The sequence below is a fragment of the Sphaeramia orbicularis genome, chromosome 1 (genome assembly GCF_902148855.1).
Source record: "Sphaeramia orbicularis chromosome 1, fSphaOr1.1, whole genome shotgun sequence".
NCBI lineage: Eukaryota > Metazoa > Chordata > Actinopteri > Kurtiformes > Apogonidae > Sphaeramia > Sphaeramia orbicularis.
In genome coordinates, this window is record NC_043957.1 from 38,415,722 (window position 1) to 38,441,893 (window position 26,172).

Consider the following 26,172-nt stretch of genomic DNA (forward strand, 5'->3'; position numbering starts at 1 on the left):
AGGAGCTGTAACGAGAGAGAGAGTGAGAGAGAGAGAGAGAGAGAGAGATGACAGAGGGAAACCGGGCGAGGAGAGTGTGAACAAGAACGTGACAGAAAAATATACTCAGTGGAAAACACCTGCTATCTGGGAGAACTTAGCTCAAGTGTAAATTAAAAGCTGTTGGGAGCTAAAGTAAGTCTCTTTTCAAAGCCTTTTACAAGCACCAACTGCTCTGCTGGAAGAAAGGCTTCATGTCCTATTCAAGTCAAAACACACACAGACCCTGTTAGGTTTCATTAGGGGTATCAACAGAGAGCCAACTACACTGGAAGGATCCTAATTTTCCAGCTTCAATAGAAGTTTTCAGTGCACATTGTCCGACTGCCTCACATAATTACAGACACTCATTAGTGAGAGAACCAGTGGTGCCTTTAATGTCCTGACAGAGCATCTGCAATACACAATTCAGCCCCAGATGCCCAGAGAAATCTGTAGCCAGGACTCTGAGTCACTTGTAGGCCTTTAAATGTCTCCTCAGTAGCCCAGAGCACTGCTTCATTTTACACATTTTAGGCCTTGTTTCAAGACAGTTTTGTTGGTTATTCAGCAAAGGAATCATATGGAAAGTAGAAGCTTGGAAGACACCTGGTGTATCAAACAATCTGCCCGCCTAAAATAAATCAATATCATCCAGCTGCTCCAAACTACAACAGTAAACAGATTAAATTTGTCCAATATGAGTCTGTATAGTAGTTTGAAGGAAAAAGACTGATTCGCTTACAGATAATGTATATCTATATGTGATCTAATAACATGAAGAGGCTTAAAACATATATTGCACAAAGATAATTTGCAGCCACTGAATTTGTGACAAATGCTGAACATTCACTTCATGGAATAATTTTAAGCAATGCTGCCCCCTTGTGTTCTGCTAAAATGTATTCTCATTTCATATGATATACTTTTCCTCGTTTCCACTCAGACTCATGAACCTAGGGGATTATTGAAACTTTACTTTATGTACGATGTTTATAAAGTTTGTGTCTGCGTCATCTTTTCATAGTTTGAACATTTAATACATTCTCTGTGTTCTATTGTGAATAAAATATGGGTTTATGACATTTGCAAGTCATTGCATTGTTTTTATTCACAAGTGTCCCAGCTTTTTTGGAATTGGTTGGACATAGAAAAGTCCCCTTAACTTGAGAAAAAACAGAACACAGATGGAACAAGTGGTGCCAGGCACAATAAACCCCACCCCTAGCGCGTAATGTAGCTTATTTTGGCATTAATCCAGCTCATATCATGTGTATGTGTGTAGTGATGTCAGTATATCAATTGCCTCTATATATGTGTCAAGTCTGAGGTAAATTGAAACAAAATTGATGTTTTTATAGACCTGTGAAATTTCGTCCATTGTAAGTAAATGGGGGAAAAAAGATTTAAAAAATTCATTACAAAATGGAACTTTGACCTACTTTTCCCAAAATGTAATCACATCTATTCTGGGTCACTGGCAATCTGCAAACCAAATTTGGTATGAATTGAACCAACAGCTTTGTTGCTACAGTGTTAAAAAACAAACAAACCTGAACCAAAAACAATACCCCTTATCTCTCCTTCTGGGGGCAGAGTAATAAATGAAGACTCCAGATTTAACAGATACATTTGTTTATTGTAAACTTTTGAAAAGGCTGGGTGAATACATCAAACTGAGCCCTGTGGCAGGCAGTTGCATGTAAATTAACATTTGGGTACACATTATTGCTTCTTTTGTAAAGAAAATGCCCAAACAATATTCACAACAATTCAAGACTCACCCATCCTCTTGATGAACTCTTCTGCCCACAACTAAAATAAATCACCTTAAGGTGACACATTTTCATTTTTCTTTTCTTTTTTTAATCGTAAGAGTGAAAACACTGTAATGTGGTCAAAATTCAGAAGCATGCAAACACAACCCGATACAGAGCGACTGTACAATGTACACTTGTGACATTTTTGCACACAAATACAAGCATACATAGACTCACGCATTAGCTAAATAAAGTGGCTGACAGAGGAAGATGATGAAAGACAGAGTAGCAGACCCTGTGTGGCAAACATCAACCAAACACTGACTTGTATGGATGGAAAAACATGACAAAATATGTGTCCAGACATTTGGCCATGAAAGGCACACTGATGTTCTATCAAAGTGACTCTATATTGATGTTTGTGCAACTTCCAGAGCAGTTCATGACCTGGCTGTTAACTAATGCCTCTGCATTCCATGTTTTTTTAGTGAAAATCCAACATGGACAAGTACAAACAAATGCATTCTACTGTGAAATATACAGTATTTACATGTTGTCCAGTCTAATAAAAGCATTGCCTCTATTGCATACATCACACATCACAGTCCCTAAAAAAAAAGTAACATTAGGTTGTTCCTCGTTTCAATCACCAAGCAACCCAAAAAATAGCTATATATGTAACACTTGTCAGCAGCTTATTCCACCTCATCCACATCTTACCCTCATTTTCAATATAAATATAAATATATTATCTGTCCTTACAAATACTTGCAGACAAACATAAATTATTTTGGTACAAAATTAAATATGTTCTCCTTTATTCTCCAAAAGAGAAATATACAGTAATGGAAATGCACAAAAACAACAGAAAAGGGAATGGAGTTTGCCAGCCTATACTTGTACGCATTTTTTTTTCCCCAAAACAATTTTTTGGATTGGGACCCATTAAACTACAAAACAATGACAGGTTTTTCAGCAAAGTCACAAATAAATGTCATTTGTCTTCTAAATGTATGAGTCTAATGTTGCCAAAATAGCTCTATGTGTACCGAGAATGGGACAGCTGGACATGAGGATCACCGCGGTTTGAGTAGAACTCTGTACATGGCAAAACCCAGAACTGCAAACACAGTGGCCCCGACACTCGCTCTCAGCCAGAAGGTGGAGCTCTTCAGGTCTGCTTGGCTAACATGTCTGCAAAACAGACACAGAAAAGGCTTAAAACAATATGGTTTATGATGTAGAGGTAGTAAATAAATAAACAGAAATTCACCAAGAAAATAATCATGAACTAATGACAGAACAGAGACTGAGCTTCAACAAATGGACTAAAGCAGAAATCAGATAAAACAAGTGAAATACACAGTAGATAAGTAGTAATGACATGAGAAAAGAGGAGCAGAAATGAATTATGACATCTCTGTCAGATGAGAAGGCTGAAGAGGAGTGACTTGAGCAAAGAAAAACATTGACAAAAACACAGAAGTTGACAGCTGAATGACAAAGAAACAGACACTTAACACTGAAAAAAATTGCAGCTAATTATAACACAGGAGGCTTTTAAGCTACATCAGCATCAGGAGATAATCTCATAAAAGAAATGCTATATAAAATGAAAATATCAAACTGGATTGCTGAAGATAACCTTGTAACTTAAGGGGAAAGTAGCATACTTGATAAGAAAATACTTCTACTACAAGTTTTTTTTTAAAAATCACTGCAGCCAAAATAAAAACACCACTGCAAAAAATGTCAGAATGAAAAAGGACAAAAAAAGTAGACAAGAACAGATGGGTGAAGTCTGAAAAAAATACAGGAGAAAAGAGGTTTTAAGAGGTAAAGAGGACCTTCTCAGTACGACAGCGTAGAGTTTGGCCCTGACCGTCTGCAGCAGCTCAGAGTTGAGGAAGTTCTGACACAAGCAGAAGGTGCACCGGTTACAAGTGCACATGCAGCGCAGCCGGGCGTGGCTGAGCAGAGACGTGTGGAGGACAAACACCGGCATGCCGTTTATGTTCATGTCATAGAAAGAAAACATTGGGAGGAAAAGTAGGTTAGAGTGAAAGATGCCACCACCACTTAAAGAGTCCAGTCTGTTGCTCATCACCAGAAAGCCAAGATCCATGAAAGACAAAATAAATGATCGTTCGCTCAAGGATTCATTACAAATAAGCCATAAATAGTACATTCCTATTCTTTGTAGAAATGTTTTACCCCACAGAAGAATCATACTTTGCTTGTGCTTCATTTGTGTGTTTTTCTTCTTTTTTTTTTTTTTTTTTTTTTTTATTTAGTCACGTTCTCAATTTAACTCTATGATGTTCGAAATTATGTCGCTGGACTGCTGACAGCCTGAGTCAGTGCAATAGAGATCAACATTACGGCTCAGCAGGGAGACACGTTTACCCTCAGAGAAAAAACACTGTGGCATCAGGCTCAAAGCAGCATGTCCAGAGGGCAGTGAAGTGCATTAATGCAAGGAGACTGCAGTACAAGATGTCAGACACTGACACTTGCAGAGAGCAGGAACATGCCCACTGGGAGAGAGTTTAGCCCAAGGCAGGGAGTACCATCACAGAAATTAGACACAGGGCAGCTTTTGGTAAACTGTATGGATGTAACCTAACCATTTGAGAATGAAAAAGGTCTAGTAGTTTCTAGACTTTTGAAAATGAAAGGGTTAAAACCACTCAACTTGTTGCAAAGAGAATTATTTGTAGCTAGAAGGATAGAAGGATCAAAATGGTTGAGAAATATACAATAAAACAGGATTAAAACAAACTAGTCTGTTAAAAAAAATAAATAAAATCAGCATTTTATGATTGACTGAGGTACTACTTGCATCAAAAGGCACCACTTACAAGAGTTCACTTCAACAAATAAATGATATCAACAAATGTTTCAATGTAATCTTCCAGCCGTAACGGATGCACACACAACTACAGAATGAAACTGTGTCTGTGTGTGATACAATCTAATACTATCTCACTGATTTGGACAAAAAATAGATTCTGTACGGTATTTTATGACAAACCAGAAAACTCCCATGCCATTTGAGTTCTAGTACAGGCTGTCATGTTCATTAGCCATTCTCTTTTGCTTTTATTTAAAGGTGGGTTATATGTCATTGGTCATTGGTACACTCCATCAAGAGTGTAGACAAGAGTACATAAAATACTGATATACAGCTCAACATATTTAGGGCAAAAATCACCATGAGCACATTTGATAAAGCCATGAGTGTTAAAATGCAATCATAAACCAGCTAGCAACTGATTCAGGGTGTATGCTCTTTATCCAAACACCCCCGCCCCCCCCAAGACCTTGACTTTATGTACTTTTATACTTGCATACCTATTTTTTTTGGTTGAGATTGTACTCGTTATGTGAGGTAGAAAACTTTATTTATAAATGTGTCACTGAATAAATGCATAATTTGTAGTAAATTATATTTTACTGACTGAAACATTTTCAAAACAAATGAAAATCCCAAAAGTGCATGGATATCACACAAACAAGTTTCACTAGAATCATTCCAGTACTGACAGGTTAGTAAAATCATATCAAGTTTTTTCTATGCTTCCTTCATGTATTTCTTATCTTACAAGATTATGTGCTTTTACGCATTCTCTACTTTGACTATGACAGGAACTCTTTTCAATACTTTATTAAGAATTTCACCAAAAATTCCGGACTTTTCAAGGTCTGGAAAACAGCATTTCAAAATTCCATAATTTTTAAGACTTTCCAGACCTGCACAAGCACCCTGTGATATGAACCTTAGCATACTTACAAATTTCACTGAGATTCTTATTTAAAATCAAAACATAAAATTCAGTAAACATCTGCCAACAGCTGCAAGGAAACTACTGTTTCCATGGTGATCTTATAAACCTGCACTGGAAAAAATGCCCCTCTGCAAACAAGTTAAAAAAATCTGCCAATGGAACTAGTGAAAATTATCCTGGTAAGATTTCTTGAAATAAGATTTTCAAGATCTATTGTCTCACTGAAAAGTTACTCTTTAGGTGATTATGTCCTATTTTAAGTGTGAAGAGATATTTTGACTAGAAATGAGAAAAATACACTTGGTAAGATTTAGATTTTTTCCTCTGTGGTCATGTGACCAGACAGTACTGTATAGTATTACAAGAAGGAGCATACAGTGCATGTATATTGTACTGCATGTAGATGTTCCTTATGTTGACAACACACATATTTTAGAGGAAAGTTAAATGACCACCTCTACAGTTTGGGGTCATCATACACAGGTTTGCTATATGTGGACAGATTAGTTTAATGCGTGCTGTAGTACATACGGGTGCATGGCCATAGTGGTCAGCTTGGTGTAGATGTCTCTGCTGGGCGCTCCTGCTGTGTTACATGTGAAGGACTGAGGAGGCGGCATCTTGTGCCTCCTACAGAACTCCAGAGGAGTGCAGCCGTACATCTGTTTGATCTCTGGAAGGTCTGACTTGGCTGCGATCATCATACATGGTATCTTACTGTCCATGAAATATTGCTGAGGGACAAAAGAGTGGGTGATGAATGGTTTGCTCCTATCCAAAAGGCCAAACATTGTTTTTTTAATGAAACTGAAATAAAGCACAGTGTTACCTTAAAGACTTTGGCGCAGTATTCAAAGGAGTAAGGGTTGCTGACATCGTAGACCAGGCAGACAATGTCACAGGCCAAATCAGCATCGGACAGGTAGTCAAAGTCAGGGAATACTTCATGAAGCTGAAGAGAGGAGAGGAGAGGCTTGTTTACATGTCACTTACATAATCTACAATCAAAGCATCTCAACAACAGATTAACTCCTTTAGACTAACAGAAAACCACCTTCGCATAAACTGAGTCAGGATTAAGCTGCATTTCTACCTTTGCATTAATATGGATTAGTAATAAATCCAGAACATCCTGAGTGTTTCAATTAGTGTCAGTCTTTCCAATATCTCTGTGGGCAGTTGTTATGTTTGCTTATCCGAGTTTACAAGTCATCACCTGATATTTTGTGTGTGTGTCATGGAAGGCAGATGCACTTCAGAGAACGTTCTTATCGCTCATTTCTGTCTGCCTAGTGAAGTGGCACTGAACCTAAGCAAGCTACCACAGTTATAAAGTGCATTTTATTTGACTAAATGACTTCTCATTGCATTCACACACAGGCAACATTACAGAATATATGAATATGCAACAAAGAGGTGCACGGACAGTTTTGCTCAATCCAGAGTTCACTGAACCTAGACTGCAATATTTCAAAAGCATTTTTTGCTCAACTGGCAATGATAATTTTTTGCAATATTTTAGTTGTGTATTTCCATGTATAGCATACTCTGTTTGGGATTTCTACTTGCTTCAAACAGCATTTAGATGGATGGGAAAAGCAGCTTATAAAATGGTAAACATAGAGCTGAAGGCCTACTAAAACCCTCACACACATTACATAAGAGCACATTTAAATACTGCTTTGAAACAGTTAGTAAAGCCCTAATTATTTATCTACAATAAATGATTAAAAAACTAAACACTCACAAGAAGGTATTTCTCCTGGCCGTAGACATAGGTTGTGCTGATGGAATAGTAGGATCTGTGTTCTTCTCTAATCATTTTTTGGGCCTGAGAGGAGAGGAGAGAAGACATCAATATATTAGATGAACTATGATTTGAAGTATCAGTGGACAATCTGGGACTGTGGTGAAAATCAAGGACTTCTGACAGCTGATCTGTGGTTATAAAGTAGAAACAAATGGAAATGGACGCCGCTTCTTGCAAATGTTATATATAAATTAGTGTATGTCTTAATTTTAAATGTGCAAGTACAAGTATTTGAAAATGAATATGAGGTGCATTTAATGCATTTCGCACTATTTCCATCTAATTACCATGAGATTTCTGCCCAGGAAGGCCTGGAGGAAACCACTCTTTCCGCTGCTAATGTCTCCAAACACATTACAGCGGAAGACACTGCGCTGGGTCTGCTTCTTCTGCAGGTCAATCTTCTTATCTCTGGTCACTGCAGGGAGCACAAATCAGTTTAGACTGCTAACTGCAGTCAGTCAGTAACAACACTCACTTTAAACTGCCATATCAACGTGCTAACAGCAGTTGAGGATAGATGACGTTTAATAATATAGTTGTATTAACTATAAAGCTATTTCCTTACCCAACTTGTCATTGGATTTTAATATTTTTAGCTGTACACAAATACAACCCCCTGAAACCCAGGAAAGTAAAAGTTTTGTCTTTTTTACATTATTAAATAATTGCCTTGATTGGAAACATCATGATGCAACAGTTTTTTTCAGATACTTTTTTTATGGAATGTCCTTTGCAGTGAACAGCGTTTTTGTTTTTTAAAGTAAAGCTATGAGACTCTTGTTCCCTACAGAGGACAAAAATGCATTGCTAGGTCTCAGGAGAATAAATACAAATATGGACAAACATGTGGTGGTGTTATTCACCAGTTATTCCTGAAGCTTGTGATTCCTGCTCAGCAATGATTGAGTATCCAAGATAACCCAAATACTCCAGGCATCGCTGGACGTCCAGATATGTTGTTAACCTGAACACAATGGAGGCAAAACAGATTAAAGAAGAGGAAATTCCTAAACTTAACTTAGAAACTTGTGACTAAGAGGAGTTATAACTTAAATGAGTGAATGAATTCAACAATGAATGTAGATAAATGTAAACTTGACTGTGGCTGAAATGTAGGATCTTGTTTGGGTTTTTCCAAATGTATGGATATCTTTTTTTAAATTCTCATAATGAGATATAGAGAAAATAAAATACTTACTGAAGTGTTTTAACAATTTTTTTTTTGTTTTGTTTTAAGTTGTACATCCAAAGTGTAATCCAAGACTTCCTTTAAGCACATTCATCAGTTTCCAACTTGGTAAAAGTGCCTCTTGGCTTTCAGTTTCCACTGGGGGACGCCAAATTTAGGGATTAAAGTCAGCGTACAGTTATAGTAGATCAATTATCACCAACTTACGTCCACTGTGAAAGATACCCCTGGTAGGTGATCCATCCCTGGTCATTAGTGCAGACTGTGTTGTTAACATCTGGGCCCCAGGGCATGTAGGGAAAAACATCAAACAGGTCCTTCACCTCCTCTGGTGACAAGGCACAGTCACGGTCCTGATATGAATAAAAGTGGGTTAGTGTTCAGGACTGGAATCATCGACTGAAGGCAAATTTGTTTGTTTATTTATTTTTTGAATATAGCATTAAATAATTATATAATAATAAAAACATAATTACTTTTTGATCTCTTGGTTCACACAGAAAACAAACGTGGTGCTCACAGACATTAATCTCAATGACAGAAAGCTGAGGCACAAGCTGCCACTCTCACCACTCGACTTTCATTCTAACCCTGCCACTAATTCTTCTGTCAATCCCTTCATGCTGGCAAGAAGTTAAACACACCTCAGCAGGTAGACCGTGTTGGAAGCAGGAGTGTATTTTGGTGTTGATCAGTGCCGAGTACACAGTGGCGCTTTGTGCGTGCTGCTCCAAAGCAGAGGCTAATGTAAATACAGAACCAGAAGAACAGGACTGTACCTTGTCATGTTTGTCAAAGACACTCTGGAGGAAGAGGTAGGCATTGTGGTTGAGCTCTGTGGTGCAGTCTGAAGGAATTTTCAACCTAGAAAGAGGAAAATGGCACAAAGTAATGCTATCCTGTAGGTGCAGAAAACACACAATACAGACAGTGATAATTACAATGTGTCTCACACACAAGCAGGAAAGTGAACAAGGCAAAAAGTAAAATGAACTTTTAAGTGTTTCTGAGACTCACGGGGGGAAGAGGTAGTCCTGATTAAGTTCCAGGTCATCATCATATCCAAACCTCCTCAGGACCGTCCATGTTGTTTCATGGCGACCTCGCTGAATAAACAGAGTGTGGAGGAACAGAAAGCCTGCAGAGGACAGATGCAACATAAAGCAATGCACACAGGAATGATATGATAGAGGTGAAAAACAGTCCGTCCATCCATTACTACCTTTCAAAGTGAGTCCATTGTCACACACCCCATCACTCAAATTCTTCTTCACCACACTTTTCACATCCTCCAGGGCCTGAGGCTCTAGTGGGGAGTTGAAGCACGTCCGCTACACATAACCAGATGAAAAGATCACAAATATCAAACTAGAGAAAAATAAATACTATTGTAATTAAAATTTGTTTAAATTATTAGCTGAAATTACCTGGAAGAAGTTGAGTTCATTATCATTCAGAATACCATCATTATCTAGGTCTGACACTTTGAAGATTCGAGTCAGGGCTTTAATACAAAGTGACTTCATCTTTGAAAATAAGGAGAGAAATTAGGTAATGTCAATGTATTGATTATGTTAAAGTGATGTGAGACATTTTCAGGCTAAACAGTGAAAGAGGACATCGACATACTGTAGGGCATAAATCAGTTACATGTAATCCATGTTAGAGTATGATTAGTGCTGAATTTAAGAACCTATTCATGCAATGATTACATTTGCTCTTACATCTTTTTTCTCTGGACAGTAGAGGGGACCAGTGGGGTGCAGCACTGCCTTTTGGGCATAGTAAAAGAGCTCTGAGATGTTCTTCAGGTTCTTTGCTGAACACTTTAACAACAAGAAAGCAAATAAGGGTATTAAGGTAAATATACATGTAAATAGATTGTTAAATGATATAGCCCATGATACAATAGACATATTAAAAACAAATCATGCAACATATAATGCAGCCTGCCTTTACTTAACCTGTTTGGCTATCAGCTATCACAGTATCCTTTAAAGTAGGGTTATCCCTGTTTACCTTCCTGCCTATGTGGTTGTTTGTGCATGTGTGTGCACATGCCAGTACATACTGTATACGTGGGTGTGAGTGAGATAAGTCAGAGCCAGACAGGGTATTAACACACAGGATCTGTCTGAGCGACAAGCCAGGTCTAATTATCCAGTCTGAAAAACACATGTGCTGCCCTGTTAAGATACAGTAGTGGTTAGTGCTAGAGTGACATAGGATGAGGCTAACAAATGGTGAAGTCGATCTAAGTGGAAGCAACACAACACAGCTGTCAGATACCACAGTCTTCATACTTAGGTACATGCCATATTTACACTCATTATGTTGTAGGTTAGGGTAGAATTAAGCTCATGGCTACTATTATGAAACACTCTTGTACTCATCCACGCTTAATGTGTTAAACTGAATAATTTGGTGTACACATATTTAATGAGTGAAAAAAGATATCAAGAATGAAAGAAAACAGAAACTGCCAAAGTTAAAAAAACAGGAAATTAAAAACAGTACTTCTAACAAAATCATGGGAAACAACATGGAATATGTATACTTTAATAAAATAGTAACTAAAACTAAAAATCTGTCAACAGATTTTTTCAGTGATTGAAAAAATTCACTGACTGATAATTGACAAATGGACATGAAGCTAACACAGGTTCCATAACAAACACTGAGGAACAAAAGTCGTTAAGCTCATCAGAGAAAAATGTCATTATCTTAGTTTTATCTGTAGTCACACTGTTCACATTGTGATATGTGAAAAACATGTCATTTCTTTTTTGTCTTTAAAATGACAAATACATGGGCTAAAATCAGTACAAAAAGGACACATTTATACTGATTAACCCATAAACAAGGCTGTTCTTCCTGGCTCCTAAAAGGCTGAAGTTTCAGTTGAACTGTTTTTATGTTTCTTCCTCTTTATGTTCTATTTAATGAGAAGAGGATGGAAAACAAGAAATCAACTTCCATTTGTTCTCATGCCCCTAACAATTCATTTCCATCCATCTTATCTGTCTGAATTTACTGCATTACTTACTAAGCTTGGATATTGACTGATCAGATAAATCAACCCACAGTAGACACCGTGCTATTTGTGTTTCTTTTCTACTGTGATAACAGAAAACAGAATTTCTCACCTCAACACAAGTCTCTATCTCACTGTACTCGTTCATAATGGGCAGTATGGTCTCCATGCTGCTGTGTTCCACAAGGTCTGACTTGTTGCCCACCAGAATCAAAGGAACCCTGAACCAATAAAGTATACAGTATTACATAACAGTTAAAAACATTAAATGTCATTTCTACTGCAAAGAATAAATGCAAAGTTTGTGTATTTATAGATTTGTGGTATTATTGTACAGATCATGGCAAACACAGGGAAAATGTGAGGCAGAGTTTGATCATGTGAGACATTGCACTTCCACTGCTGCTCCCTCCCAACAGAGAGACATTTGTGAAAAATGTTCCATCCTGTGACTTCACGTCATCATTTCAAACAGTAAAAGAAAAAATTTGATAGTTTATTTTTTAAGAGAAAAGATTCTTTATACAGAAATGAGAACTGGCACTGAGAGTCAAGAACAGCACATTAATTAACTGAATAAACTGAAACATATTTCTCTTCTTTCTTCTCCCTTTCATTTTATTAAAAAAATTAGCTGACAAAAGCTGCAAACTATTAATATACAAGAACACACCTGCTGTCCTTGTCTGTGTTCTCAGTAATGAGAGGGATCCAGTGGCTGGTCACCTACACCAAAAGAGGAAGGACTTTTATTACTTTAAAGAACCACACATCATTTTAACCATAATGTTAGTCGTGCTGAGTTTTGAAAGTTATACTAAACACGTGAAGTGATTTATAAACAAATTATGGAAATAGTACTTCCAGATGTAACTCACCTTTTCTATGGACCTCTTGTTGTTGACAGAGTAAACAATGCAAATCACATTTGCCTATGAGACCAAAACACATAAGCCCATTAGCCTTTTACCTGAAGTCAGCACATCCCTCTGACCACACATACATTATGCACAAACTGACCTTGGAGATCTCCTGAAACAGCTGCTCATCTGTCTGCTCTGCCTCTGAAAAGCAGATGAAACATGAGTCTCACTTTGCTTCTCTGTCAGACATTACAATTACAACATGTACAAAGTGCAAGTGCTGTACTGCCAAATTAAACAACTGTGGAAAAAGTTGCCGATCACAGTAAAACCAAAGAGAACCTATCTGGGCTTGGACATACCTGAGTAGTCTACGATGTGTGTTGGAACTCGTTCTGGTGTGACATCTGCAGGGATGGTGATTTCCTCAGCTCGGTAGGGAACCTGAAAGAGAGCCGTACACAGGAACACATTTATAACTGTAGGACAACAATAACAAAACTAGAATTTCCCTCGGGAATAAAGTATCTATCTATCTATCTATCTATCTATCTATCTATCTATACGAACATCAGTGGAGTTAAGCATGAAAGCACATCTGTAGTAATGTCAAGGAGATAAGGTATCAGCAAGTTTCTGAGTAACTTTGAAGGTAACTGTCAAAATAATAACTGATCCATACCACATTTGGAAACTCCTCACTGACCAGGGACATGATGAGAGAGGTCTTCCCCACCTTGGCTGTGGATAAGGACACAGAATGAAGGATTATAGTCCATGGCAGTGAAAAACATTTATCTGAGTTAAATACAATGCACAGGATTTGCTCTTTAACACATTACAGTTTCAGATGTTGAGAGATGATTTATTAACCTGTGAGATGGAGAGAACTACCATGGAGCTATCATGTGACAAGGATGGATTAATTAATGCTCCTGGCTACTAAATTTATAGCAAATTTACCTGAATGTAGGTTGGATTTAACGTGCCAACATCTTTCAGGTAAATCCCAAAGACAAAGCATGTGAAATGAACACCATCTTTACAAGGCTGTATATGTCAGCATCACGTCCCCCAGCTGTAGCATCTTTGTGAACTGACTCTGCAGTTAAACACACCACGAAGTCAAGTTTCACTTACGTTCTCCCACCAACAATATCCTCACGTCCTTGCGCATCTTCTCCACAGTCGACAACCAGCCCGGTAACCTGGTGCTTGTGAAACATTTATGCTCCGGTCTGGATGAAGGATACAACCAGCCAGCTCTCCACGGCCTGGCTCTCTAGCTAACAGCTACGTCCGCATTTCAACTCTGGTTTACACCGGTTCAAAATAGACAACACACAGTGAGAGATGTGTATAAACCAACAGCTATTCGGGATAAAGCTCAAGTTCTTAAATAAATCGCTCTACCAGGAGTCAGTATGACGATGCTGGTGCTGAGAGTTCACCCCGCTAACCTACACACAAACTTGACTGTTTTACGACAGCATTAGCGTGTTTCCGCCACACCTCTCTCCCCTCAGCTGACAGAAGGGCGAGCGACGATCGTCTATTGGTATGAGATCACTCATCTAAAAAAACTCATCATTTCGTAATAGTCAACAGTGGGGTTTTCTTGCAGGGAAACAGTGATTTCAGATTAAAAAAAAAAAAAGAAGAAGAAGTATTCCTTTTTTAGATTTAGTTCCGCTATCTTGATTACATTTCTGGTATCCAACGACTGACAGAGTGAGACGTCTTAAGACTTTCACCAGCTCTGAAGCGCCTCTTGTAATGCGCCATCTAGAGGCAAGAGGAGGTAATACAGCAGCAGCAACCAAAAGCACTGGTCTGCAAGTACAATGCCTCCAAGTTTGAGTCACTAGTAAAGACAAATTTAGGTAAAAATGCTGATTTGCTGTACTTTCCAAGATACAGTGTTGGGTCAAAATGTGAAATTCTGAAAATGAATGAGAGAATGGGTTTTACTCAAAAGGACTGTTTGTGTCAGAGCTATCAGATCTACTTCAAAACACTGTCTGGACATCACACAACAGGGTGTCCCATAAGTCTCCATACATAGGAGACATAATACATTCCATACACATATGGTTCTAACATGTATTTCTTCATATTTCTTCTTCATAGTTCTTCAGCAGACACGCATTGAAATGTGTTCCCGACAAAATGGCAGTCATATAGAGCATATTATATAAATAAAAATGGTTTATGTCAAGAAACGTTTATTTTTCCTATGTATGGAGACTTATGGGACACCCTGAACATTTACTTTACAGATTCTTCCAAGTGGAATATTTATAAATCTATTGTCTAAATTCTAAATGTACATAAAGGAATATAGCCTATATGTGGAATAACGCTTTAGCATGAAAACATCAGCTAACTAGCACTTTTTGCAGTATGTAAAATTTTGTACATTCAATCTCAACAAAAAAAAACAAAAACTTGTGGACCAGTGACGTTGACAAGTATTACTGACATTCTAAACAAACCTGCTGTTACGACTGTGACAGGATGTGTTATTTGAAAATAAAACAAACATTTAAAATGGCTCTGAAATGATCGATAGACTAATTTATGAGCGATTTCTGACTGATATCTGCCCCTGCCCATGATTGATTAATTCAGCTGAAGAACATCTTAAAACACAGTCATTTATGATACAGAACAACAGTATAAAATCTTTGAATACTGATATACACATACAGTAGGCCTACGTAAAAATGACAGTATTAAAATTGACTAGGTAACACAATTACATTAAAATAAATACAGCATACATCCTACTGCAAGGCACTCATTATGTGTAAGATAGTTGCATGTGGAAAAACTGCCTCTAGTCCACATACATAGCATACTGTCTTGGTACTGAAAGTGTCCTAGGGTGGTAGACAGTATAGCCTGTGCAAAGGGTTACAGCTGATCATTTATATTAATGATCGGACACAGTAACTGCAGGCAGTGATACCAGTCCTGCCAGTGAGAGAGAGAGAGAGAGAGTTGATATCCATTTTTTTTTTTTTTTCCATCTGTTGCATCATTTGGGAGTACAGGTGCCAGTCTTTTATGTGCTAAAAATATACTTCTCATCGCAGGTGGAGGTCTAGGACAGTTCCACTCATTTACCTCTTCTCAAGTTAGCTTCATCTGAACCAAAGAACAAACAAAGGAAGACTGGTTCAGACTCATCCTCATATATACAGTAGGTCAGTACTATAATGATTAATTCCATCTGGTAGTCTTACTAGCGTAGTCTTCTGGCGTCATGGGTTGAGAGATGACCTTTCTAAAAGCCTCCAGCCATTCTCTCCGTTCCTGTTCCTGCTCACACATAAACACAAACTGCCTGCCAGGAGTCTGCAGAGTGATGCCACAGTGCCATCGACCTCCCCTCCCACTCCGGACACTCTCAGAAACCGAGTAGTTGTGGGTCTCTGTGCCAATGAAGACAGCTCCCAGCTCTGTAGCATCCTATCAGTGGAAAAAAAACAACACAGATGGGCCTAACACTTGAAATACAGAGTGTATGTAAACCCTAACACTAGTTTGCAACGTGGACTACATGGTTAGCAAATGTTTGCACTCTGAATCACTGTTTATGATTATGTAAATCTGATTGTGTGTGAGGTGACCAAAAAAGTGTATGTGAATGGTTGTATGGAGGTTTTGTGTTATTGTAAAAATATACAGAAAAAATGTGTGTTAACAAAGCAAAGGAAGCGGATTTCATTTAATTATTAGTTTGTTAAAAGGAGTGGGAGTCAATAAGTTATACTTCTTCTCACTCCTTTTCGCGTGCAGAAAAATGTTGTTTGACCATGTTGTATGGTTTTTTGTTATCTGATGATTCTGCCCAGATAGCAAAATCATTATGGCTTAAATCTGGCCCAAAACTGGCATGCCATTTGGCAAAGTTCTGGGCGGATGTATGGGCCCTAAATGGCCCAAAATAGGCAAGCCAAAATCAAACCAGAAGGAAGCCAAAATTCACCCAAAACTAATTGCGGACTTCTAAAATATAGCCATAATTGTCCCAGAAAAGCCCCAAATTCTGATAATCCAGCCAAAAAGTAGCCAAAACATGCCATACCATCCCTATACTTGATCCCGCTCTTTGCCCAGTCTTTTGGTTAACCAGACATATGCAATAACTCAGCCATATATTGCTGGTGCCTCCATATCTATTATGGATAACCTTAATCACACCACAGTTAAGCCTAAAGGTTTTCATAATGCCAAAAGAAAGCCAAAAATGCCAACTGTATGCCATAATACTGCCAAAATATTTGCTCTCTGAGTGTGTGCTTGAAATAAAACTGCACTACTACTACTACTACTACTACTACTACTACTACTACTACTGTTAAAAAAAGTGCAATTAGTTTCATTTCAGTTGCTTTTCTAGTAATAGAATTCTAACTTACAGTTAAGTGGAAAACTGCAATCTGTGTTGCAAAAAGATCATGTCCCAATAAAACACACACTAACACAGTACATATGCACACACAAGAGGCTCTTTTAATTACCAGTGGGTTCTTAAAATATAAGAGTCTTCTGTTCATTAAGCACAGTGTGAACCACCTCTTCTTGAATGGCTCCCGTTGCTGCAAACACACAAACACACATAACAAAAAAAAAAAAAAAAAAAAAAGTCAGCACTAAATTTGGTGAACAAACAACACACTTCTGGACATTTGGGTAGATGACAGACCGTAGGGCCAGTCTTCTCCATGTATCCCTCCTTGAGGCAGTGTCTTGTTAACTGAGGTATTAACTGTAAAGACAACGTGTGATGTTACTGCTTAAATAAACCAGCTTATCTTTAAAGCTTCTAAAAAACTGTCTCACATCACTGTCTTGAAGCGTGGAATGTTTCTTCTTGAGATATGCCAAGCGTGTCGCCCGTATAGCATTAAAAAAGGACACGATAACCTGTAAGACATCAGACAGAGGGCAGTATAATAATGTGAATGTTCTAACAGAGAAGTTAAATGCATTTAGGTTCTATGCTTAAACCATAAAGACCCAGTGCTACTTTTGTGGCAGTTCCCAGATACATTTTTCTTAATATTTAACATTTCTTATGTGATTTAACACCATTTATTATGAAATAATCCTCTGTATTTTGCATTTTTCCAGTGAAAATCAGGTATTTTCCAATATTAATGTACTGATCATATAGAAGCTCAGATTAAAGTTGATGGTTATTGTATCAAAAACAGTGAACACTGAAAAAAAGTGACTTTTTCTGTAAAATATATCATTAACTGAACATAAAATAAGTGTCCTCATCTACTGTCATTTATCAACCTCTGTGGGATTTATTGGTGAATCAATGTTGTAAACAATAATGGTGTTTCCATGGTAACTATGGAGCCTCTGAACATCCAAATGGGTCATATCTGTTGACCATGAAAACATGACAAACTGTATTTTACACTTTTTTTTTATTTTTATTTTTTACATGTATTGATAGAATTAATGGATCAACAGATAATAAACATTTTAGATCAGTCGATGACTTTGGTCAGTGGGGGATGTTTGGGCCTTTATGAGTTAAACCTCTGCAGAAACATAGAAGATAACTTTGATATAATCTAAATTAAAAATGACTTGATATTTAAAGGTGGACTGTTTGGTGTCTATGCCACAAGTTGTGTAATCTGTATTCGTGAAGCCAAGTACTGTATGTGCTTTAAGCAAAGATGAAATGCATAGTAGTTGTTGAACTCACCTGCCCTATCTCATGGTAAACAAACAGATTTCTTGTGCATTCTTCCTGTAGGTAGGTGATCTGCAGACCGTGAACATGACCGATCTTCTCCGGCTGGAAAACTGCATTCAGGTCTTTCATACAGATGACATCTTTGGGACTTTTGGACTTAATTTCAATTAATGGATAAATTAATAACTTTAGATTAAAATGACAACAACAACAAAAAATCGTGCATAATTATAAAGCATTACCACATTACTACCCACATCCTCTTTAATGAAGTATTTGAGAGTGAAGTCTTTTTGGGACAGCAGAAAGATCCTCCTCAGGAACTGCTTATTGTCCTTGCCCTTCTTCCATAGTGTTACCTCATAGTGGTCTGAGATGAATACATCAAATATCAAATGAACAAGTCGTGCCAGGCACAACAAACCCCGCCCCTTGCACATATTTTGCCCATTATGAGTAAATGGGAAGATTTTAAAAATTCATTAAAAATTTGAACTTTGACCTACTTTCCCCAAAATGCAATTACATCTTATTATGGGTCATTGGCAATCTATAAAGTCAATTTGGTATGAATTCAACCAATAGTTTTGCTGCTATAGACATGTGAAATTTCACCAATTATAAGTAAATGGGGGATTTTTCTTTTTTTTAATTCATAAAAAATGGAAACTTTGACCTACTTTTCCCAAAATGTAATGAGATCTATTCTGGGTCACTGGCAATCTATAAACCCAATTTGGTATGAATTCAACCAATACTTTTGCTGCCAGAGTGTTATCAAACAAACCGAACCAAAAACAATACCCCTTACCGCCCTGTCGGGGGGGTGGGGTAATAAAATGTAATTGATGATCCACACAGGAAGAAATGCTTTAATGCACAAGATTGTGAACGGTGTTGTCTGTACTACTAGATTACTTACCTAAGTTAAAGGTTTGTTGAAGGTAGTTGGTTTCTCCTGTGAATTCTCTTCTGTCATACTTTGCTTGTATCCATTGATCCTTAAGAACACTGACATAAAAAGAAAATACTTATTAATCCATCCCTATGGCTTAAATATAGCAGAATACCTGTATCTATTAACAGAGTAAACCTGACATTGATGAATGTGTCTAATTCACACACTTCGCCTTGTCATCAGTGTTTGTTCCTCTTTCTGTACAGGAACAGTGACACCCTCTCCATTTCCATTCACTTAAACTCATCATGTTTCACTTCCACCGTGCTCATGAAGTGAATAGAAGGTAAATATACTGACAGATACTCACAAACAGTCCTTATGTTGTGGCCTGTAGAAGAAGGAAGGTATGGACTTCTCATATATGGCTTTGGCTGCAAAATTTCCCCTCTCACGCATGAACTGAAATACGTGAGTGCGAAGAAGACAATGAATATTTAGGCATTATGTCATATTTGTGTTACTAATGTGACTCAGAGAAAATGTTAAAGGTTAGTCATCTAACTAATTTAGTAATTCTACCTTACAAAACAGAATTCACAAAATTCTAAATAGCAAACGCCACATGGAAGAGAAATAAAATAGAATTGCCTGTGTACTTATTCTTGCTATTGTTTAGTGTGGAAGTTTGACCTGTGTTTGATTTCCCAATCAAATAAAATGGTTGACCTGTTAAGCAACTATAGTAAATATTTAGTCATTTTAATATTTTATATAGTACAGACCTCAAACTTAAAAAGCATAAATACTTTTTTTTTTTTTTTTTACTAAAAATGGGTAGAATATATTTATTTTAGTCAATATACTTGGTTGGCATGAAACAATTTTAGTATGTGTGATTATATATGTATTTTGTAGACTTTTGAAAAACAAAAAAAATTGTCAAAATGTGTTTCATTGTATTCAGCGTACATTGTCAAGGATAGAATGAAACCTTGTTTTGATCAGAAAAAGTTAAATGAATTGACCTGCAGACAACAGTAAGGTTACACTAATAGCATTAACACAATGGGTGATGTGTTAGGTTTTAGGTATGTATTCAGGATATAAAAATTATTTTAGTCACATATTAATTCAACATGTAGACTTAAATAATAGGCCTAAAGACTGAAATAAATAAGAATCTAAATAAAATCAAACAATACATATTCAAGGAAAGACATATGAATAAAACATTATTAGTGTATATTAACTTATTGTGTGCATAAATACAATGCTTATAAAATAAACAATACATTTTAGCTGAAATCTACATGTCTGAGATGAATCCAGATAATAAATCCATACCTCCACTAGTGAATCATCCCAGAGGTCCAGACGTATTGATTTGACTTTGCTTACGGCAGGCATATTGCGATGCATCCCCGAACAGTTCAGGCACAAAAAGATACCGAGTGTGTACGAGGCCCAGTCAGGCTCTGTTGGTGAAATTATTAGATTGTTTATAAGATATGAGGAGAGCTAAACAAAGTGAGCTACAGCAATAAAATCACTGTATATGAAAGTGTCACTGCCTCTCATTTCTCTGGAAAAGCGTTTTATATTGCAGTAAAATTTAAACAGTGACTGAAATCAAAGCCTGTTTGACTTCACATTTTTTCTTGCTTTTCCCGTCACACCTGATGCCTGATTCGTAAAGGTGACTGAAAGCAGGGAGGAACAATAAAGTCACCACTCAATACAGTAGCTCTTCCTCTTTTCAAAGTTTAATCATGACTCGGTTATTAAATATTGCTTTGAACATGTTGTAGTTCACGTATACTGATGGCACAGGCGACTCTTTGTCATTCATTAAACTTCATGTAAAACAAAAACATTTGCTTTTAAGTGTCAGATTGAAGCCATTTTAATATTCTGGTAAAAGGTCATAGAAGCTGTACTCACCAGGAGCTCCACAGTCAGCACACAAGTTGTTACCAGGCTGTCGCATTAGTTCAAGAAGGATTCTGTTATTTCTGTCCAGATTGGCCATAGGTGAAAGTAGATGGAGTTCAAACCAAACAGCTGCTGGGTATTAACTCCATTATGAATCAACACTTTGCACGGTACAGGTCTATTCTGCCCTGAAGCAGGAGGAAAACATAATTTCTTCTCTTTGCTGGGTGCACTGTAAACCTCTAACGTTTCCTCTTACCAGCACAGCATCACAAAGTTTATTGTTCTGCACACAAACACAGAGGTCCAGAAATAACAGAGAAAGGAAGTGAAACAAACGTCACCGGCATAAAGAGCAAATGACTTTTAGACAGACAGACTTAGTGTATGTAAGGTTATAGAAAACTGAGTTTATTGTGTACAATGAGTCATACTCAAGCTATTCAAAATCTAAACAAATGAGCAATATTTAGGTATGATTTAATCTAAAGTAAAATCTAAAATACAGAGAAATTACCTGTTATAAAAATATTGTATATAGACTGATGCATCAAACACAAAAGATAACACAAAAAATCTGATCATGCCATTGACTCTCCTTTAAAAAATGTACAAGTGGCATAGACATTATATATAACCCTTACCAATTAATAATTACTTATGAAAAATTTGCAAGAGAAAAATGGAATGAGGATACTGGCATATTGAAAAGTTAGTAGTTAGTAGTTATGGATTTGATCTGCACCATAATACCAACAGTGTGCTTTCAGAGGCTTCTTTGAAAGCACATATTGAAAGAATCCAACCTAAAATCCATGACGAGGGTAGCAATGTCTTAGACTTCATTAGCAGAGTTTATCTTTTTCATGAAATTTGTGCAGGAGTGGGGTGAGGCAAAAGCTGGGGATGAATCCACTGAAATTCGGCTTTGATTCAGAAAAACATGGGGGCTGGATTTTCATTACTTGATTGTTTATGGAGGGAAAATGTGTCTGGTCCTCATTTCAGCAGGTGGTGGCAATGCATCTTTAACCCATAAAGACCCAGTGCTACTTTGGTGGCAGTTGAAAAATATTCTCTCTCTATGTTTAACTTTTCTTATGTGATTTCTTGCCATTTATTATGACATTATCCTCTGTATTTTGCTTTTTTCAGTGGACAAATATCAGGTATTTTCCTATATTTAATTTACTAATCATGAAGGTGTCCATAAAAAGTCAGATTAAAGTTGAGGGATATTATATCAAAAACAGAAAAAAAATGAAGAAAAAGTGATTTTTTTCAGCAAAATATAGCATTAATTGAACATAAACCAAGTGTGTCCATCCACTGTCGTTGATCCAACTCCATGGGTTTTACTGGTGAATCAATGTTGTAGAAGATGACGGTGTTTCCACGCTCACTACGGAGCCTCTGAACGTCCAAATGGGTCATATCTGATGACCCTGAAAAGATGACAAACTGTATTTTACACCAATTATTTACATGTATTGATAGGTTTAGTGGACCAGAAGTTATTAAACATTTTAGATCAGTAGGTGGTTTTGGTCATCGGTGGCTGTTTGGGTCTTTATGGGTTAAGTAACAGTATTTGGCATTTTGTTTTTATTCTCTTTGGTGGACCCCGCTGATTATAAGAGGTCAGGGTGGAACAGTGTGATGTTTTCCAGCACCATCACTCAGCTGACAGTTGAGCCTATGGCCACGCCCCCATGGCGATTACAGTAATTACTAGAAGTGTTAGGTTAGTCCTCTTCCACGTATAAAACAATATTTCCCACAGAATTAGATATTATATATGGATGAAAACCTCCACTGATTAACTAATCAAATGGTATCTGTAGTTCCTGCAGGACAGTGGATTTCTCTCTATTAACTCTTTCTTTCACCTACAGTGGCACTTTAACATAGGAAGGATTTAACATTACATTTAGGAGTAGTTTCTGTTGTTGCAAGCTATAATTACATTTGACAGTTGTAGAATACAGCCTAAATAAAGTCAATACTAGATTAGATTAGATTAGATTAGATTAGATTAGATTAGATAGAGCCCTCAGGAAATTGAAGTTCCAAAAGCAGCACAACACCGAGTCTACACACGAGAACCCCACGAGAAAAAAAAAGCAATTCAAGACTAATACAATAACATAACTATAAAAAAAAAAGCTGTAAAAAACAGTAGAGAAAAAAACAAACAAACATTACATACTGGAAAGTACTAGCAGTAACAAGTGGCAAAGTAGTAAATTAAAAGTAACAGTAATAATGAAAATAATAAATAAGTATCTTATTATGTAATATTATAATATCATGTATCATATAATATAGCTTATCATGTTATAACATAATATTATAGTATGCACAATATGTATATATGTATAGTTCAATATAGTTATAACAAAGTGATAAAGTGGTAATACTAATAGTAGCCATAACAATGATTTACAAGCAATAAAAGTATGAAAGTAATAAAAATAGTAATATGTGGTAAACACTGCTGGTCTCACCTCTGTGTGCATTCAGACATTAATGTACACTCACTGTGATGATGGACACACATGAGTACTACTGCTGACAGATAATGACTTTTTTTGTGGAAATATTCCTAGACATCCAGACTACAAAACTGAAAATACTGTGACTTTTATATAATACTATCTGTGTGTCACAGACCCAATTATTAATTTTAACACGTCAATCATGATACAGAATGACTTCACATACAAATATCCAAATAATAAACAAATAAAAAGTGTTATTTGTTAGATACCACCTACCATTAAACACGGAACCATATACTATGTCTTTGTTGTTCACCGGAGAGTAAAAAGCGACGGACAATAACTAAAAGGACGACCTACAATATGTTATAGCTAAAGCTATAACGTGTTTATTTATTTTCTTAAATAATGATGTGGGTCGCCAGGCGGTTTCTGTCATCGGTGGCTCAGAGAGGTATTTTACTGAGCAGAGTTGTCTGTCTTTTACTGTTTATGAATATTTAAAATGGACAAGCCATTGATGCTAAAGTAAATTAACTTGTCCCGGTATGCTAGCTCAAACGTATAACCATATTAATACTCAACTTTTTTCTGTTAAACACATGGGTCTGATGTCGTAAGAATGACTGTTTCAGTGGATTTCAGCCTCTTAAAGCTTTAATTCTTATTAATAAGCGTGTTCATTGAACTCCCTGTCATGTCATCCATTTTGCAGGTCAGTCTGGCTTGTTTCGACGTCCTCAACACGGCTGCCTGCCCGAGCTGGAGCCCCGGTATCTGCAGTGCACATGCTGCTGGAGGAGCCGTATTCCCGTGGCCGGCTTTGAGACCTTGAATGCCTCCATCGCCGCCTCTGTACCCTGCAGAGACGCCGACAGCAAACCTCTGGATGACTGCTATACTTCCGAGGAGCGAGATGCCATCCTGCGGCTGCTCAACACCGCCACACAGGCAGAGCTGGCCGGTGTCAAACTGCTGCGGGGCCGCAAGTCGCTCAACATTGTAGAGTATAGGACCAAGAATGGACCTTTTAAAAGCCTGGAAAGTGTCGTGAATGTCCCCCTGCTGAAGCACAAAAGTGCAGTCATTGTCTTCAATTCAATTCTCAACCCGGTTAAGAAAGAGAGGAAAGTAAAGATTCAGCTGGCCAAGTTCATCAGGCCAGAGGTGGACAGGTCCTGGCTGGAGGTGAGATCCTGATACTCTGATACCCTTTGGTAAATGAACATATTGGGACCATAGTCCTGGGTGAGATTTAATAAAAATGAATGCAATTTTCTAGTTTTTCTCCTGATACACTTTCCTTGCTTGGTGAACTCATGCCGTTCCTTTTAGTCATTTACTGTCATTATGTTTGGAACTGATAATGAAGTGTTCCTGTGGATAAAGTAAATGCAATGGTAGTTTTGAAGGGTGCTATAAACGTTCATTTATTATAGTTATAATTCCAAGTCTTCAGCTGATTGCCTGTCATGATTTGTTTTCTCAGGATGCCAGTTCCATAGTGTCTTTAATCTGTGGGACTAATAAAATCGCTTGGGCACACGTCGATCGTGGGATGACAGTTCAGGATTGGCAGCAGCTGGAATGTCCTAATTTCCTGAAGGGAACATACATAGCATCTGCTTACCTGACTGATGTATGGCTACTTTGAAATTAACATTATTGAACAAGCACTCTGGGTGTTTTAAAATCTACAGTGTTAGGAATTTCTTAGTTACATTTGTGTGAAAACTATCATTTCATTTGTTTTTCTACCACTAGGTTTCTGCAGTTGTGGATCTCCTTCCTTCAGCTGACTTCTACATTATTGAGAAACCCTCCATCTCTGTCCAGAATACTGCTCTGTTCCCTGTCATGGCCCACTTGAGGACAGTGGAGGCCATGCTCTTCGCTCTGCTGGAGCCCAGGAACACACAACCAGAGTCCAACATTCCTCCCAGGTAACCAAAAACCTTTGTGTACAACTGACTGTCTTCGACAATATAGGGCAGAAAAGTAGAAACAGTCGTACAAGATATTCATTTAAGTGTAGTTATTTCAAAGCATTCAGCTGTGCGATTCTTTGGAGGATGAAAATGTTCATGAAATGACATTTGGTCCTCCTCTGCAGAGTTTTAAATATGATGCGTACTGCTGTGGGACGCCACTTTGGACTCATGGTGGGCGAGTCACGGACGAGCGGGGCACAGACTGTGCGACAGCTGATGACAGAATCTGTGACTCAGAAGTTTCCCAGGATAAACTTCCCTTCGGAGATGCTGGTGAAGTACAGGAATTCGTTCCAGATGGGCAGCCGAAGGGGTGGAGATGAACTCTGTGACGCTCTACTTCAGGCTGTGGCTTTTTATGAGCTGCTCAGTGAATCCTCTACATAACCACATGGACTGGTCATGGACCCCCATGATGCACTACACTCATGTGTTTCCAGAGCCCCTCTAGAACATTTGAGATATTCACGTTGAACTGGTTTTGTGGTGCTTGATGCTATTGTTCAAAATTTTGAATATTTGTACTGTTACAAACACTCGGGACTGCTTTTTGGGGATGTTAAACATATGGGTAACAAACCTTGTGTTTTATTTGTATCTTTGGTTTATTTGGACAGTTTCATAAAGACAAAGCTGCCTACTATTCTAAGGTTT

General features: G+C 37.5%; 3 protein-coding genes across 4 annotated transcripts; 1 reads left to right on the plus strand and 2 right to left on the minus strand.

Annotated features, from left to right (window-relative positions):
• Positions 1-1,636: 1,636 nt before the first annotated feature.
• Positions 1,637-13,956, minus strand: rhot1b (ras homolog family member T1). 2 transcript variants are annotated; one of them, XM_030140035.1, is made up of 20 exons: positions 13,606-13,956; positions 13,148-13,206; positions 12,828-12,909; positions 12,623-12,666; positions 12,481-12,534; positions 12,276-12,328; positions 11,715-11,823; positions 10,293-10,394; positions 9,996-10,094; positions 9,791-9,899; positions 9,586-9,706; positions 9,348-9,432; positions 8,776-8,921; positions 8,243-8,343; positions 7,664-7,794; positions 7,314-7,397; positions 6,396-6,518; positions 6,098-6,300; positions 3,626-3,748; positions 1,637-2,972 (listed from the first exon to the last, which is right to left on the minus strand). In XM_030140035.1, exons 1-20 carry the CDS (start codon positions 13,640-13,642, stop codon positions 2,855-2,857), a joined length of 1,983 nt encoding a protein of 660 aa, XP_029995895.1. In that variant the 5' UTR covers positions 13,643-13,956; the 3' UTR covers positions 1,637-2,854. The 2 variants fall into 2 exon arrangements, with proteins under 2 accessions (XP_029995895.1, XP_029995902.1); XM_030140042.1 differs by lacking the exon at positions 3,626-3,748.
• Positions 13,957-15,108: 1,152 nt separating this feature from the next.
• Positions 15,109-21,310, minus strand: LOC115425324 (arf-GAP with dual PH domain-containing protein 2-like). Its single transcript, XM_030142790.1, has 11 exons — positions 21,036-21,310; positions 20,439-20,569; positions 19,462-19,553; positions 19,116-19,204; positions 18,451-18,563; positions 18,203-18,349; positions 17,317-17,400; positions 17,180-17,242; positions 16,995-17,072; positions 15,714-15,939; positions 15,109-15,615 (listed from the first exon to the last, which is right to left on the minus strand). The coding sequence occupies exons 1-11, from the start codon at positions 21,121-21,123 to the stop codon at positions 15,587-15,589; spliced, it is 1,140 nt and encodes a 379-aa protein (XP_029998650.1). The 5' UTR covers positions 21,124-21,310; the 3' UTR covers positions 15,109-15,586.
• Positions 21,311-23,856: 2,546 nt separating this feature from the next.
• tefm (transcription elongation factor, mitochondrial) lies at positions 23,857-26,161 on the plus strand. Its single transcript, XM_030137690.1, has 5 exons — positions 23,857-23,981; positions 24,243-24,715; positions 25,017-25,166; positions 25,292-25,470; positions 25,641-26,161. Exons 1-5 carry the CDS (start codon positions 23,936-23,938, stop codon positions 25,903-25,905), a joined length of 1,113 nt encoding a protein of 370 aa, XP_029993550.1. The 5' UTR covers positions 23,857-23,935; the 3' UTR covers positions 25,906-26,161.
• Positions 26,162-26,172: the final 11 nt, after the last annotated feature.